This window comes from Entelurus aequoreus, linkage group LG27 (assembly GCF_033978785.1).
Source record: "Entelurus aequoreus isolate RoL-2023_Sb linkage group LG27, RoL_Eaeq_v1.1, whole genome shotgun sequence".
In the NCBI taxonomy this organism is placed as follows: domain Eukaryota; kingdom Metazoa; phylum Chordata; class Actinopteri; order Syngnathiformes; family Syngnathidae; genus Entelurus; species Entelurus aequoreus.
The window spans coordinates 16,747,592-16,765,082 of NC_084757.1; the positions used below are offsets into that span (position 1 = coordinate 16,747,592).

The 17,491-nt window shown below is 40.9% G+C and overlaps 1 protein-coding gene across 1 annotated transcript in view; it reads right to left on the minus strand.

The window, feature by feature from the left end:
- Positions 1–11,940: 11,940 nt before the first annotated feature.
- The window catches only part of LOC133644053 (gastrula zinc finger protein XlCGF8.2DB-like), a 6,507-nt gene continuing 956 nt past the window's right edge, over positions 11,941–17,491 (minus strand). The window contains exon 2 of the mRNA XM_062038373.1: positions 11,941–15,246. Within this exon, the coding sequence (XP_061894357.1) occupies positions 14,246–15,246 (1,001 nt within the window). The 3' untranslated portion in view covers positions 11,941–14,245. The remainder of the gene's footprint in view (positions 15,247–17,491) is intronic.

The following is a 17,491-nucleotide window of genomic DNA, read 5'->3' on the forward strand; positions in this document are numbered from 1 at the left end:
GGGAAGGCATACCTCTGTTCCCCGGGCTACGTCACGCGCATACGTCATCCTCCGAAGGCTTTTTCAACCGGTAAGTGTGGCGGGAAATTTAAAATTGCACTTTATAAGTTAACCCGGCCGTATTGGCATGTGTTGCAATGTTAAGATTTCATCATTGATATATAAACTATCAGACTGCGTGGTCGGTAGTAGTGGGTTTCAGTAGGCCTTTAAACAAGTTGAAAAACTTATTCGGGTGTTACCATTTAGTGATCAATTGTACGGAATATGTACTGAACTGTGCAATCTACTACTAAAAGTTTAAATCAATCAAAAAAAAAACAACAACACTTTCCATCCTTTGTAATTGAGCTCCTGTGTGGAACAATTTCCCTTGTGGATCATTAAAGATTGTGTAAGTCTAAGTTGTCTAAGTCTATAAGGAGAACATAGCCCCGGACTATATCAGTAGTACAATTACATTGCAATCTATTTATTATGAGAATGATTACACGGTATATGGAGAGATCCATCAATGTTCCTACAAGAAGTAGTAGAAATCACTTAGAAATTATGCAGCTAAACAAAAGTAAATGCATTGTAAAACTTTAGCATTATTAGTTTTAGACATGGTTTCATCCAAATAACAGCTAGTTGTTTATATGTTAGCTTTTTTCAAGAAATACAACTGAAAATCAGTTGAAAGTGTTGAAAGCAATGGCTAGAAATATGTATGTGAAATTCAGCCAATTGTAATCAGTAAGGTATGTACAGACAAATAGTTAATTTGTTTACCTTAACCTAGCCTTAATGTATAGATATACAAGTGCAGTAGGGTTGTGGGAAACATTCTGCTCTTAAACATGTAAAATATTGCTACCAAAAAAACAATAAAATTCTAAAATGTTCAAAATTTTGAATAGGTTTTGAAAAACAAACTTGCTAAAACACTGACAAACTGAGTAGTGAATAAAAAAGAAACAGAAAAAAGCGATTGAAAAAAGTAATTGGGTGAACAGGTTTGGGTCTGGTTTAACATAACTTTAATCAATAGATGTACAAATGCAGTAGGAGTACCCTGTCATGTCTGTGTGATCATGTTTTTGTTTTGGCCATGTGTTGTTTGTTTTTTGGACTCTTTTTAGTTCCTGGTTGCGCTTCCTTGTTTGTTTGTTTCCATAGCAACTCATTAGTTTTCACCTGTCCTGTCACGCACCTGTTTCATGTTTTGAGTCACGCACCTGTTTTCACTGATCATGTCACTATTTAAATCTGTCAAGACTTGGTCTATGGTGTGATTTGTTCTCCCGTGGTGCAAATGATGTGGACCGGACGTGGCTTGGAGGTGAGTACATAATTTAATATAAGGACAATAAAAAGGAATAAACAAAAGGCGCTCACAGCGGAGGTACAAACTTGACTATGAAACAAAAGACATGCACGTGGGCACAAAAACTATGAACAATAAACAAAAACTTACTTGGCATAGAACATGGCATGAAGACGCGTGATCATAAAGAGGGCAGAGCATAAATGTGTGGAGAAGGTGACGGAGCTTGGCGTGGTGCTACGACTGGTGGCGCTTGGCGTGGAGCTGCGACTGGCGGCGCTTAGCGTGGAGCTGCGACTGGCGGCGCTTAGCGTGGAGCTGCGACTGGCGGCGTTTGGCGTGGAGCTGCGACTGGCGGCGCTTGGCCTGGAGCTGCGACTGGCGGCGCTTGGCGTGGAGCTGCGACTGGCGGCGCTTGGCGTGGTGCTGCGACAGGTGCCTGGCGTGGTGCTGCGACAGGTGCTAGCTTTGGTGCAGGTGGCCCAGCTGGGGGTTGCGGCTTGGCAGGCCGAAAGACCGGTGGTGGCGGCCGTGCTGGAGGCTGTGGCTTGGCATGGTGACGGACTGGTGGTGGCGGCCGGGATGGAGGTTGCTGCCTGGTTGGGTGCAGCTGAGCCACCCCACCAACACAGCTCCCAGCCCCAAGTGAAAACAGGTGCGTGACAGGACAGGTGAAAACTAATGAGTTGCTATGGAAACAAACAAACAAGGAAGCGCAACCAGAAACTAAAAAGAGTCCAAAAAACAAACAACACATGGCCAAAACAAAAACATGATCACACAGACATGACATACCCTGCTTATCCATCATGTGTACTAATGCACAAATGTGCATGTGTACAATTGTAATAACAATTCAAGATTGAAGATTGAAGATTGAAGATTGTTTATCGTCATATGCACAGTTAAACAGTTTGCCGTACAATGAAAATCTTACTTTGCTAGTCCACCCTTCATCAATTCACACGGTAATTAGCTAAAATAAAAAATAAAACATTTATATACAAGGCACAGTGAGTAACATAACATTATTGCACATTCTGATTGACAATCAACGGTATAAATATGGAGGTGACATTGGGTCACAGAAGCAGTTTTAATTGATCAAAGGTGAAAAGTCTCTACAGTGATGGTTCACAGTTCGGGGGTGGTCATGGTAGCTGTCTTTTGTTCAAAAGATAAGAGTAAAAAGGGGCGGGGGGCTAGCATTCACAAGTTAGCATTCACAAGCCTGATAGCCTGTGGGTAGAAACTGTTTTGGCAGTCTCGTAGTCCTGGCTTTCAGGCTCCTGTATCGTCTGCCTGATGGTAGGAGGCTGAAGAGACTGTGCTGGGGGTGTGTACTGTCCTTTATGATGTTGTGTGCTCTCCTGGTGGCCCTGGTAGAGTACATGTCCTGTAGTGAGGGGAAATTTGCTCCTGATATGTACTGAGCAGTTTTAATCACTCGCTGGAGTGCCTTCCTGTCTTCAGCAGCGCAGTTTCCATACCAGACCGTGATTATAATAATAATAATAATAATAATAATAGATTTTATTTGTAAAAAGCACTTTATATTGAGTAAACAATCTCAAAGTGCTACAGTGTATTAAAAAAAAAATAAAAAAATAAAAAAGATAATAAATAAATAAATAAAAATAAAAACTAGAACAGCCAAATAGCTATAGCCAGTATGCACATATCTAAAAAAAAGGCTTTTTTTTTTTTTTTTTAAAAAGAAGGGCTTTTAAGCCTTTTTTAAAAGCATCCACAGTCTGTGGTGCCCTCAGGTGGTCAGGGAGAGCGTTCCATAGACTGGGAGCGGTGCAGCAGAAAGCCCGGTCTCCCATTGTTCGTAGCTTTGTCCTCGGAGGTTGGAGGAGGTTAGCCTGTCCGGAGCGGAGGTGATTGAGCTGGTAAGGACACTATCAACCGTACTACTATAGAAGTTGCTGAGAATTTTGGGTGGCATGCCAAATTTTCTCAGCCTTCTTAGGAAGTACAGTCGCTGCTGGGCTTTCTTTATTGTTTGTTGGGTGTTGTGAGCTTAGGTGAGGGCTGTGATTAAACAATGATTAAACTAGGAAAAATGAGAAACACATACAAATATAGTTTGCATTATTAGTCTTGCAAAGACTACTATTAAAGTCTCCTTGTATTTCCGCCATCTGTTAGTTTCGAAAAAGAGCTGTTTTAAAATACTAGCAAACAAGAAACTATTATCTGCTGGTGAAGAACATACGCACAAACAAGGTTAGATTTAGTAAAAAGCAATGATAAAAGCATGGGAATGGATGGTAGTCTAAAAGTGTCAGAATAATTGTATATAAGTTGTCGCACAACTTGTTTGCTATGAGTTCAGGTTGCCCTGCGTGAAGACGAAAGCTGTCTTTGATCTTATCAAGCAAAAGGCAGACCGCTTGTAAACCTCCACTGTGTGCGATGGAATGTGCTGTGGAGGTGCCGGTTTCTTTGATCTATTGGACTGCCACAGGAAGGACCCGAAATCTACGAGCAGAGAGGAGGCAAACCTGACACCGCTCCAAAGACCTTTTTGTTTGAACTGTTTATGACCCAGTGCAGCAGCTTTTTATGACCCCTTCCCTTAGAAGCAGCTGCAGCCATGTAATCAGGAAATGCCCAAATAAATGAGGAGGCTTGTTCCTCAGAGCGGTAGGGTGACACTGACGGAGGGTGCAGGTCCACACGCGCTTTTTTTGAAACTTTTATTAGTGGATTGCGCAGTACAGTACATATTCCGAACAATTGACCACTAAATGGTAACACCAGAATAAGTTTTTCAACTTGTTTAAGTCGGGGTCTCCGTTAATCAATTCATGAGCTATATTGAATCCCGTCTCTGTTTGATTCCTTGCTTCTTGTCTTGTTTAATCGATAGTTCGGTGTTTGAACCTGACAAAAAGCACCAACAAAGTCACACTACACTTAAACGTTGTAAAATCAAGAAGCTAAAGTTTTTATAGTTTTGCAACTGTTATGTAAAGAAAAGGGGTAGGATTAAATAAGCTCTGCTTCTTCCTACTCCTTTTCGAACATGTTGAAAAGAAACTGGAAATTGTGATGTATCATGTTGTATGCTTGCATGTTCGAAATAAACTCAAACTCAAACTCAAAACTCAAAAGTTGATCAATCAATTTTGTTGTATTGTTGTACAATGACAATAAAAGCTGCACTTATATTGCAACTTAAATCCACAATATGTATATTAAACATGGGGACATTACAAAAAGAAGAAAACTATTAATATTCCTACAATGTAGTGACAGGCAATTAAAAACATTGTGTTAAATATTTAAAAAATATGTGGATTAAACATTACCGGTATTTACTTAGACTTAGAAAAACTTTAATGATCCACAAGGGAAATTGTTCACAAGACATGGCTCAAAACACTTGTAATATGAAAAATAAACTAAATATATTTTCCTGAAAATCTTACAATGATAAAAAGTAGACATTTAAAGGTTAAAAAGTAGTATGGGAAGATCTGAAAAACCTTGGCATTAATAGCTTTAAACATTTACCATTCATATGAAACTAATTGTTCATTTTTTTAACTGCAGTATGTGGCTTAAAACCTAAACTAAACCATACAATCAACAACATGACTTCAATATTATTTGTAGTATTGTTAAAACTATTGTTGCATAGTATATTTTAATGTTGGTAAAACCTATTTAATCTGTTGGTGGTATTTAAAATCAAGAAATATTTCAGAAATATAAATAAATGATAAATGGGTTATACTTGTATAGCGCTTTTCTACCTTCAAGGTACTCAAAGCGCTTTGACAGTATTTCCACATTCACCCATTCACACACACATTCACACACTGATGGCGGGAGCTGCCATGCAAGGCGCTAACCAGCAGCCGTCAGGAGCAAGGGTGAAGTGTCTTGCCCAAGGACACAACGGACGTGACTAGGATGGTAGAAGGTGGGGATTGAACCCCAGTAACCAGCAACCCTCCGATTGCTGGCACGGCCACTCTACCAACTTTGCCACGCCGTCCAAAGATCGATCAATCAATCAATCAATCAATCAATGTTTATTTATATAGCCATTTATTTATATAGTGTCTTAAAGGGCTGCACAAGTCACAACGTCATCCTCGGTTCAGAACCCATATAAGGGCAAGGAAAAACTCACAACCCAGTGGGATGTCAATATGAATGACTATGAGAAACCTTGGAGAGGACCGCAGACTTAGTAACCGGACCTCACAGAGCTATGCTAAAAACATTAGCTATCCACCTACGCCAGCCAGCCCTCATCTGCTCATCAACACCCGTGCTCACCTGCGTTCCAGTGATCGACGGCGCGACGAAGGACTTCACCCGATCACAGATTATAAATAAATGATAAATGGGTTGTACTTGTATAGCGCTTTTCTACCTTCAAGGTACTCAAAGCGCTTTGACAGTATTTCCACATTTACCCATTCACACACACATTCACACACTGATGGCGGGAGCTGCCATGCAAGGCGCTAACCAGCAGCCATCAGAGGCAAAGGGTGAAGTGTCTTGCCCAAGGACACAACGGACGTGACTAGGAAGGTAGAAGGTGGGAATTGAACCCCAGTAACCAGCAACACTCCGATTGCTGGCACAGCTACTCTACCAACTTCGCCACGCCGTCCCTAATGCGGTCGGCGGCCCGGAGACGGAGAAAGTCAAGGTGAGGTCGGCGGCTAGCGCATCTGCTATCCATCTCAAAGTCCTCCTGGTTGTGTTGCTGTAGTCCGCCGCTAATACACCGATCCCACCTACAACTTTCTTCTTTGCAGTCTTCATTGCTCATTAAACAAATTGCAAAAGATTCACCAACACAAATGTCCAGAATACTGTGGAATTTTGAGATGAAAACAGAGCTTTTTGTATAGGATTCAATGTGTCCGCATACTTCCGTTTCAACGATTGACGTCACGTGCATACGTCATCATACACTCTTAGAAATAAGGGTTCCAAAAGGGTTCTTCTAAAAGGGCTGAGGTTCTAACTGGAACTATTTGCTTCTGAAAAACCCTTTCCCGAAGAAAGGGTTTTTCAATGGTTCTTGGTAACGCTAATGGTTCCAGTAAGAACCATTTTGATCCAGAGAACCCTTTAAAACCCCTTTTCTGAATAATTGGGTTTAAAAGGGTTCTCACTAACACTAAGGGTTCCAGTAAGAACTATTTTGATCCAGAGAACCGTTTTTGGAAGAAAGAGTTCTTCAGGGATTGTTGAAAGCATGGGTAAGATCCTGTGTCACCAGGGACATACTTCCTGATAACATTTGCAAATAATGGTGCAAAATACATTTCCTTGTGACTACTGATACAAATACTTTTCATATCCAATTTTTTTGTTTATTTTAAAGCAAGCTCTTCTTCCCCAGATCCTGTTGATCAAACTGTAACATAATTGCCCATTTTGGGATTTAAACACCTGTCACCCAGTCTAAAGTCACTGGCAATAGTGACTGAGCTAACCAGCTGGCTGCCTTCAGTCATCAGGTCCACCATACTATTACCTTACACCTTCTGATCAGACATACAAATAATGGCAGTCCTATAACTGAAATGTTCTGTTACCAATTTATTTCCACAACCATTAATTATAAGAAAGCAAGATCTTCATCAGCAAATCTTGTTGACTCAGGCAAAGATTAGCTGTGACTGGGAGGACCATTTTTGAAATTTGCCTTGACAACTGCTGTCTGGCTGGTGATTCCATTTGTGAAATAGCTCAGTGATTTAGGAGCTGGTTCTTGGTGCCAAAGAACCTGGGTTCAAGTCCTGACAAAGGTGGTGATGACAGCTCATGAAAATTGTGAAGCAAACATATACATTTTAGAGTCATGATAGATTAAACATCAGTTATTAACTTATGGAGCAAATCGAATCAATTAAAAAATCATATTACCAATATCTCCATTCTGTCTGGATGCAATATGTGTATTTTCAGATTTTTGTCTTGATAACTGATATATTTACAGTGGTTTCAAATCTTCATGCACAACAGTGAATGGCTTAATCAATTTGTGAAGCCACTGTTGAATTGTCACTTGCCAATTAGCTCAGCATGATAGACCACAGTCTTTGGTTCTATTGTTGTGGATTTTAGCCTCAACTGGTGAAAAAGGAACATTATAATGTCAACTGTCTTGCCTTCTTGTTCTCCTGTTTGTTGCTCAGAATTGCCTTGATTTGCCAAAAATCGCCCGGACCCGACCCATCGCTGCGCAGCAGTTATAATTGTGTTTATTTAGTTTAGTTACACTACTCCCTTCTTCAGGAGGAAATGACACACAACAAAGAACTAGCAAGGGGGTCCCTGCAGCAAGGATATAACCCCTCTTCCTGGGGCATCTAAGTGAGCTATACGACTCACTGGACAAAGGCTTTTGAAAGTTTGTTACAAGTCAGGTGATCGAGGGATACAGTTTGAAGTTGTGAGTTCAAGGCCTGGTTGATGCAGAGTGACCATGTTAATGCATACTGAGGTGATGTGTGGATTAGTGACAGACAATTTAAAAAATATTAAACACTTATTTTACAGACAATTTTACTCATGTATTTGTCTCCTCCTCATACTTTTCCATGATCGACCTTGCTGACTGGCTTAGTCGAGTTGTGAAGCTGCACATAAGTTCATTGATAGACAACAGTCTTTGATGTCAGAGGCCAAGCCTTAACTGATGCAAAAATCGCACTGTAATGCTGACTTTTAGGCTACTACATCAGGGTTTGTTGATGCTGGGAATTGAACCCTGATCTCCCAGGGGAAAGGGTAAGGTTTGGTGTGTTGGGCCAGGGAGCTGGCATGATGGTGGCTGTCATGTGTGAGTTAAGAGCTGGTTGCCCCATGGATTGCACCACATGGTCTGGTCTTCCCTGCCTACAAACCAGGTGTGACATACCAATAGTGATTGGTATGTCACACAAGTTCAATACTCAATTGAACAAACTTTGCTTTGGCCAGAATGACAGGAAGCATAAGCCTGTGCCTCTAAAAGAATCAGTTCTCCGTGATGCAGCTCTGCCAGGGAAAGCAATAGAAAAGTGGACTCTCTTTCGCCTCTTTCCTCTAATGATTGGTAGATTTGTTCCCAAAGACAGCCCTCACTGCCATCTGTACCTGCTTCTGCGGAACATTTGTGACATCACTTGGCCCTAATCATTTGTGACATCACTTGGGCAAGACACTTCACTCTTGCTCCTGATGGCTGCTGGTTAGCGCCTTGCATGGCAGCTCCCGCCATCAGTGTGTGAATGTGTGTGTGAATGGGTGAATGTGGAAATACTGTCAAAGCGCTTTGTGTACCTTGAAGGTAGAAAAGCGCTATACAAGTATAACCCATTTATCATTTATCATCTCCAAAACTTCCTGTAAAAAAAGCCCTCGCTCAGGATACAAGACCCCTTTCAAGTCTACACACTGTGACTATAGCGGCAATAACTTTTCTGTCAGATCAATATATTCAATATAGTAAATATGTAGATTATAGTTTTCACATTTTTCCTGTCAAATTAAATATATATAAATCATATCTTATCAAATCATACATGCCAGAAGGCGGCACATACACACCGGATGCCAGGGGGCGGGGCTTAGAGGTCATGAATCATTTTGATCGATGGGTTTTTGACAGTTTTGACACAAAGTGGGTCCTTCTTTTTCTCACATGCTTATATGACTGCTTTTTTGTCTTTCATTGTTTATCTCTTTCAACAGCAGTCATCTTTACAAACACGCGCTACAATGACTTTATTATAAATAAACAGGACACCTCTTTTCCAATTTTTTTTTTTTTTTTAACTCTGAACTGTCAAACATGGAAAAGGCTGACCCCAACTGACCCCACATAAAACCCATCATGGTAGAACAAGACATTCTTCTATCCTTCCTGGGTGGGTCCACACAAACACACATTCACACACACATTCACACACACACACACACACACACACACACACACACACACACACACACACACACACACACACACACACACACACACACACACACACACACACACACACACACACACACACACACACACACACACACACACACACACACACACATACATTAACATGCATAACATAACACACTCGCCATGTTTCAAAATTCCAACAATGAAGACGCTTTGTATAGTTCACATACACTTTCCTGTTAAAATAAATATATAGAGATGACATAGACACATCTTTCAAAGCCCTGTCAAATTAAATATATTAAATGGAAATCATATCTTATCAAATCATAGATGTCAGAAGGCGGGACGTACACACCGGAACCAGGGAGCGATTAAAGGCCTACTGAAACCCACTACTACTGACCACGCAGTCTGATAGTTTATATATCAATGATGAAATCTTAACATTATAACACATGCCAATACGGCCGGGTTAACTTATAAAGTGACATTTTAAATTTGCCGCTAAACTTCCGGTTCGAAACGCCTCTGAGGATGACGTATGCGTGTGACGTAGCCCGGGGAACACGGGTATGCCTTCCACATTGAAGCCAATACGAAAAAGCTCTGTTTTCATTTCATAATTCCACAGTATTCTGGACATCTGTGTTCGTGAATCTGTTGCAATTATGTTCATTGCATTATGGAGAAAGAAGCTGAGCAAGCAAAGAAGAAAGTTGTCGGTGCGAAACGGACGTATTTTTCGAAAGAAGTCAGCAACAACAGTACACAGCCGGCGCGTCTTTGTTTACATTCCCGAAAGATGCAGTCAAGATGGAAGAACTCGGATAACAGAGACTCTAACCAGGAGGACTTTTGACTTCGATACACAGACGCCTGTAGAGAACTGGGACAACACAGACTCTTACCAGGATTACTTTGATTTGGATGACAAAGACGCAGACGTGCTACCGTGAGTATGCAGCTTTGGCTTCTAAACATTTGATCGTTTGACCGTATGTGCGCAACTTTTTTTTTGCGTATGTACGTAACTTTTTAAAAAATATATAAGCTTTATGAACCTTGGGTTAGGTGAACGGTCTTTTGGGCTGAGTGATTGTGTGTGTTGATCAGGTGTTTGAATTGTATTGGCGTGTTCTATGGAGCTAGGAGCTAGCATAGGAGCTAGGAGTTAGCATAACAAAGACGTAGGTGTTTTTATGCAGGATTAATTTGTGTCATATTAAATATAAGCCTGGTTGTGTTGTGGCTAATAGAGTAAATATATGTCTTGTGTTTATTTACTGTTTTAGTCATTCCCAGCTGAATACCAGGTACCGTGAGTATGCAGCCTTGGCTGCTAAACATTTGATAGCTTGACCGTATGTGCGCGTCACGTACGTAACTTTTTAAAAATATATAAGCTTTATGAACATTGGGTTAGGTGAACTGTCTTTTGGGCTGAGTGATTGTGTGTGTTGATCAGGTGTTTGAATTGTATTGGCGTGTTCTATGGAGCTAGGAGCTAGCAGAGGAGCTAGGAGCTAGCATAACAAACACGTAGGTGTTTTTATGCAGGATTAATTTGTGGCATATTAAATATAAGCCTGGTTGTGTTGTGGCTAATATAGTATATATATGTCTTGTGTTTATTTACTGTTGTAGTCATTCCCAGCTGAATATCAGGTACCGTGAGTATGCAGCCTTGGCTGCTAAACATTTGATAGCTTGTACGTAACTTTTTAAAAATATATAAGCTTTATGAACCTTGGGTTAGGTGAACGGTCTTTTGGGCTGAGTGATTGTGTGTGTTGATCAGGTGTTTGAATTGTATTGGCGCGTTCTATGGAGCTAGGAGCTAGCAGAGGAGCTAGGAGCTAGCATAACAAACACGTAGGTGTTTTTATGCAGGATTAATTTGTGGCATATTAAATATAAGCCTGGTTGTGTTGTGGCTAATAGAGTATATATATGTCTTGTGTTTATTTACTGTTGTAGTCATTCCCAGCTGAATATCAGGTCACCCCCGCCTCTCACAGCATCTTCCCTATCTGAATCGCTTCCACTCCCCACTAGTCCTTCACTTGCACTTTACTCATCCACAAATCTTTCATCCTCGCTGAAATTAATGGGGAAATTGTCGCTTTCTCGGTCTGAATCTCTCTCACTTCATGCGGCCATCATTGTAAACAATAGGGAACTTTGCGTATATGTTCAACTGACTACGTCACGCTACTTCCGGTAGGGGCAAGCCTTTTTTTTTATCAGATACCAAAAGTTGCGATCTTTATCGTCGTTGTTCTATACTAAATCCTTTCAGCAAAAATATGGCAATATCGCGAAATTATCAAGTATGACACATAGAATAGATCTGCTATCCCCGTTTAAATAAAAAAAATTCATTTCAGTAGGCCTTTAAAGGTCATAAATAATTTTGATTGATGGGTTTTTGACAGTTTGACACAAAGTGGTGGCTATTATTTGTAATACATTTGAAGAAGACTTTAATATTAAAAGCTGTCAGGTTCAAACCCCGATGACATCTATTAAACAGACAAGGAGCAAGGAATTAAACAGAGACAGGATTCAATTAAGCTCCATGAGAAGAGTGCGTACACCTGTACTCTTGTACAGTGTCGTCCCACGCTCTGACAACCGGATTGCACGGCTCCCCTTTTATTTGGACTTTCCCTGATTACATGGCAACAGCTGTTTCTAAGGGGAGAGGGGAGTCGTAAACAGCCGTTGCCTTCGGTCACAAAACAGTTCAAAGAAAAGATGCCTGGAGCTTGCGTCTGGTCCTGCTTCCGCTCCGCTTTGTAGATCTCGGGCCAAGACAAAATCTTCCTGTGGATCACAATAGATCAAAGAAACCGACGCCTTCATGTCTCTTCTCATCGTACACAGTGGAGTTTTACAAGCCTTTTGCTTGGTAAGATCAAAGACAGCTTTTGTCTTCTCGCAGGGCGAGCTGAAGTCAATGTAACACAGAAGTTGTACGATAACTTCTATACAATTATTCTGACAGAAGCTGTGTGGTAAAATAAGTACAAATGCAGCAATAAAAACAACCAGCTCCATTCGCGATGGCTCTATAAATTCAGTGATGTGTTGCTAACTTCAGTCTTTTTCTTCTTCGGTTGACGTTTTGTAGTAGTTGACATCCATGACGTAACAATGCTGCTAATCTACCAGAGTCCAAATTTTGTTAACAATTGTATTTATTCATACTTGTAATTGGATATTAACATCAATAAAATGCAATGGGAAAAATGTGTGATTTTATGAGACACAAAAAAACCCAAATGAAAATAATAAGAAGTCCTCTCTTTAACAATGAGAAAATTAAATGAAACAGTAGCTACATATATACAGTAATATTCAATAAATACACACAACTTAAAAAGTAATTACAGGACAACATACTGTATAACACTAGAAAAGGAGAAGCACTACATATAACATAAAATATACATTCATATTAAACATGCTGTGTTTTTAAAGTACATTTAGCACAATCACTGTTTAAGTGTTTTTAAAGGCCTACTGAAACCCACTACTACCGACTACGCAGTCTGATAGTTTATACATCAATGATGAAATCTTAACATTGCAACACATGCCAATACGGCCGGGTTAACTTATAAAGTGCAATTTTAAATTTCCCCGGAAACTTCCGGCTGAAAACGTTTCGATATGATGACGTTTGCGCGTGACGTCACAGGTTGAAGCAGACATTTTGGAATAGCACGGTGGCCATCTTAAATCGTCTGTTTTCACCACATAATTCCACAGTATTCTGGACATCTGTGTTGGTGAATCTTTTGCAATTTGTTCAATTAACAATGGAGACTGCAAAGAAGAAAGCTGTAGGTGGGATCGGTGTATTAGCGGCTGGCTACAGCAACACAACCAGGAGGACTTTGAGTTGGATAGCAGACGCGCTACCGTGAGTACAGCTTTGGCTTCCAAACATTTGATCGCTTGCCCGTACGTGCGTGGCGCTATGTGCATGTCACGTATGTAACTTTGGGGAAATATATGTTTCTTGCCGACTTTGATGGCGGCCGGGGTGTCGTCGAAAGCTACAACGCCGTCCGCCGCAGCGCCGCTGTCCTCACCTTGACTTCCTCCGTCTCTGGGCCGCCGACCGCACCGATCATCGTGGTGAAGTCCTTCGTCGCGCCGTCAATCGCTGGAACGCAGGTGAGCACGGGTCGTGATGAGCAGATGAGAGCTGGCGTAGGTAGAGAGCTAATGTTTTCAGCATAGCTCTGTCGAGGTCCCGTAGCTAAGTTAGCTTCAATGGCGTCGTTAGCAACAGCATTGCTAGGCTTCTCCAGGCGGTACAGCATTAACCGTGTGGTTACAGGTCCAGGGTTTAATAGTAATAGTAGTATTGTTGATCTTCGGTCTATCCTTCCAGTCAGGGGCTTATTTCTTTTGTTTCTATCTGCATTTAAGCACAATGCTATCACGTTAGCTCCGTAGCTAAAGTGCTTCGCCGATGTATTGTCGTGGAGATAAAAGTCACTGTGAATGTCCATTTCGCGTTCTCGACTCTCATTTTCAAGAGGATATAGTATCCGAGGTGGTTTAAAATACAAATCCGTGAACCACAATAGAAAAAGGAGAGAGTGTGGAATCCAATGAGCCCTTTTACCTAAGTTACGGTCAGAGCGAAAAAAGATACGTCCTGCACTGCACTCTAATCCTTCACTCTCACGTTCCTCATCCACGAATCTTTCATCCTGGCTCAAATTAATGGGGTAATCGTCGCTTTCTCGGTCCGAATCGCTCTCGCTGCTGGTGTAAACAATGTGCAGATGTGAGGAGCCTTTCAACCTGTGACGTCACGCTACTTCCGGTACAGGCAAGGCTTTTTTATCAGCGACCAAAACTTTATCGTCGATGTTCTCTACTAAATCCTTTCAGCAAAAATATGGCAATATCGCGAAATGATCAAGTATGACACATAGAATGGATCTGCTATCCCCGTTTAAATAAGAAAATTTCATTTCAGTAGGCCTTTAAATCCCTGCAGCTTCCATGACTGTTACACACTTGTGTTTGCTGACCTGATACTTATACATGAACCTCTTATTGCACACAGTGCAACTAAATGGTTTCTCTCCAGTGTGTGTTCTCATGTGTGTGGTCATAACGTGCTTTGTGTAGAAACTCTTACTGCAAACGGAGCAGGTAAAAGGTTTCTCTCCAGTGTGTGTTCTCATGTGTGCTACAAGATGACTTTTCTCGGTACATCTTTTAGGGCAAAACGTGCAGGTAAATTGCTTCTCCATGTGTGTTCTCATGTGTGTGGTCATGTGTTGCTTTCTGGAGAAACCCTTCTTGCAAACCGAGCAAGAAAACGGTTTCTCACCTGTGTGCGTTCTCATGTGTTTTTTCAGCTTAGCATTTACGGAGAATCTTTTGGGACAGACTGAGCACGGAAAAGGTTTCACCCCTGTATGTATTCTCATGTGTGATATCATTTCATTCTTAGTTTTGAATCTTTTAGCGCAAACTGAGCAAAAAAAAGGTTTCTCTCCAGTATGTATTCTCATGTGTCTTGTAAAATGGGACTTACGTCGAAATGATTTTCCACATTCAGAGCAGTCAAAGTGTTTGTTGTTAGTGTGATGTCTCGTATCACATTTAGAGTCATTTTTACTCTTTACAGGTTTTTGGATGTCGTCACTGTGATCGCTCTCAGCAGAGTCTGACATCATGTCGTCCATGTCTGACAGTGGAGCAAAGATGCTGTCTGGTTCTGAGTTTATATCTTCACAATGGTCTCCATCCGCTTCTGTGATGTGTTGAGTTAGAAGCTCCGCCCCTCTGTTCTTCTCACTTTGACTGTGATGAAGCTGTAAGGACTGAGCTTCATCTTCATCATGAAGCTGCTCCCACGGCAGCTCCTCTTTAGTGTGGGAGGGGGCCTGTAGCTCCTTCTGTCCCACACTGGTGTGCCACTCCTGCTGCTCGGAGGGAATCTCTTCATGACTCCCCGCTGACACCCGCTGGACGTCTGCAGAAAATAGAACACAAATGAGGTGTGACTGTATTTAAGTTTGCAGCTCTTTTGCCAACGATCCACATTATGTGAGGTTGGACTAATAAAATGTATGCATAAAAACTATAATATCTAAATCATTTATAGCTCTTATTACACATCTTACTGGAAGTGTTTTATGGTTGTGGACTTGTATTAAACAACAACAGAAAAACAATCAAATATGGTGATGATTCAATAATAGTTAGTTTGTTAAATGGATATGCAGTCACGGGTGGCAGCTGTCGGGTCCTAGTCGTTGATGGTTTACATGGACGCGTCCTCGCAAGACGCAAAGTTGAATGAAAAAACCCAACCTTACCCGAACAAAAACGACACATTGCATAGTTTAACTGGTTGCTTGTATCTATTTTTCGCAGGAAGATCTAGGGCACGGGTGTCAAACATGGAGAAAAATCTACTCCCAAGTGGGCCGGGCTGGTAAAATCACGGCACGATAACTTAAAAATAAAGACAATTTTAGATTGTTTTCTTTGTTTAAAAATAGAACAAGCACATTCTGAAATTTTACAAATCATAATGTTTTTTGGGTTTTTTTTACACTTACATGTTGCAGTTAATTGTTTTCTATCTTTATTTGTCGTTATTTACATTTTCTGAATAAATTATGTGATAATGTTCATCAGTCAACTCATTGGTGTTAACTTTCAATCTATCAAGATTAAAAAAAATCATATCAAAATCCAATTACAGGATGTTATTTATGTAGTTTGATTATTTTCCTCGACTGATGTTTATTTTGTACATACTGTATGTAGCATCATCTACAAAGATACAAATAATTGCTATAAGACATCCAGTGGACACATTCAGAACAGCTATTTATTTCATTCAAAAATTTCAGGTTAATTTTTATACTTAGCAAACTCATCCCGCGGGCCGGATAAAACCTGTTCGCGAGCCTGATCCGGCCCTGGGGCCGTACGTTTGACACTCCTGATCTATGCCCTTTGTGTACTCAGAGAGTTTGTGCGCTGCTTGCTGAACAACAACCATCTTGGCTTGGTTGACCACCACTTATATCACTTCCAGGAAGAAGTACATGACTGAATACAATGATATATTAATTAAGTATGTCAAACAGGTGGGAAATAAAATCTGAGTACTATTTTTATTGAGCAAAATATACTTTTTCATTTTAAACAAAGCTCAAAATATACACATCAAAGCCATTCAGACATTTTAAAGTTAAAGTACCACTGATAGTCACACACACATTAGGTGTGGTGAAATTACCTTCTGCATTTGACCCATCACCTTGTTCCACTCCCTGGGAGGTGAGGGGAGCAGTGAGCAGCAGCGGTGGCCACGCTTGGGAATCATTTTGGTGATTTAACCCCCAATTCCAACCCTTGATGCTGAGTGCCAAGCAGGAAGGTAATGGGTCCCATTTTTATAGTCTTTGGTATGACTTGGCCAGGGTTTGAACTCACGACCTACCATCTCAGGGCGGACACTCTTTAATTTTCTTTTCCGACTGTTATAAAACACAAACCAATCCAAAACAAAATATCTTGTTTCTACAGGGTAATCATCATTAAGACAATATCAAATAAAATGCACAAATAAAGAGTGTATTAATATGAATTTACTGAGCAATATACAACCTGCCTCCGGTTAAACTTGTTATAAGCCCCGCCCACAGGCACCCGCCCCTTGCGCTGAAACACTGCCAATATTTTTAATACCGTAAAAAAAAAAACGAAACCGTAAAAAAAAGAAACAAAATTGTAAACAAAAGAGAAGCGATCATAAAAACCTTTGAAACACACAAATACAATGAAAGTGTAGACAAATATGAATATTGGCATCAAAAACATCCACCAAAATGTAATCGAGATAACTTGAATAGCAATCTCTTTTAATGGGGCGGTATAGCTCGGTTGGTAGAGTGGCCGTGCCAGCAACTTGAGGGTTCCAGATTCGATCCCCGCTTCCGCCATCCTAGTCACTACTGTTGTGTCCTTGGGCAAGACACTTTACCCCATACTTGCCAACCCTCACGATTTTCCCGGGAGACTCCCGAATTTCAGTTCCCCTCCCGAAAATGTGGTTACTTTGTGGTTGGCCAACGGTTTACGTTGTATTGCGCACCCTGACGGCAAGTGTGGGAGTCGGTTCTGAAGTATGAAGTAAAGAGACGTAACTTCCTCGCCTGGTTATTGACTCCAACCCAAAATATTACACTGCGCTTACCTAT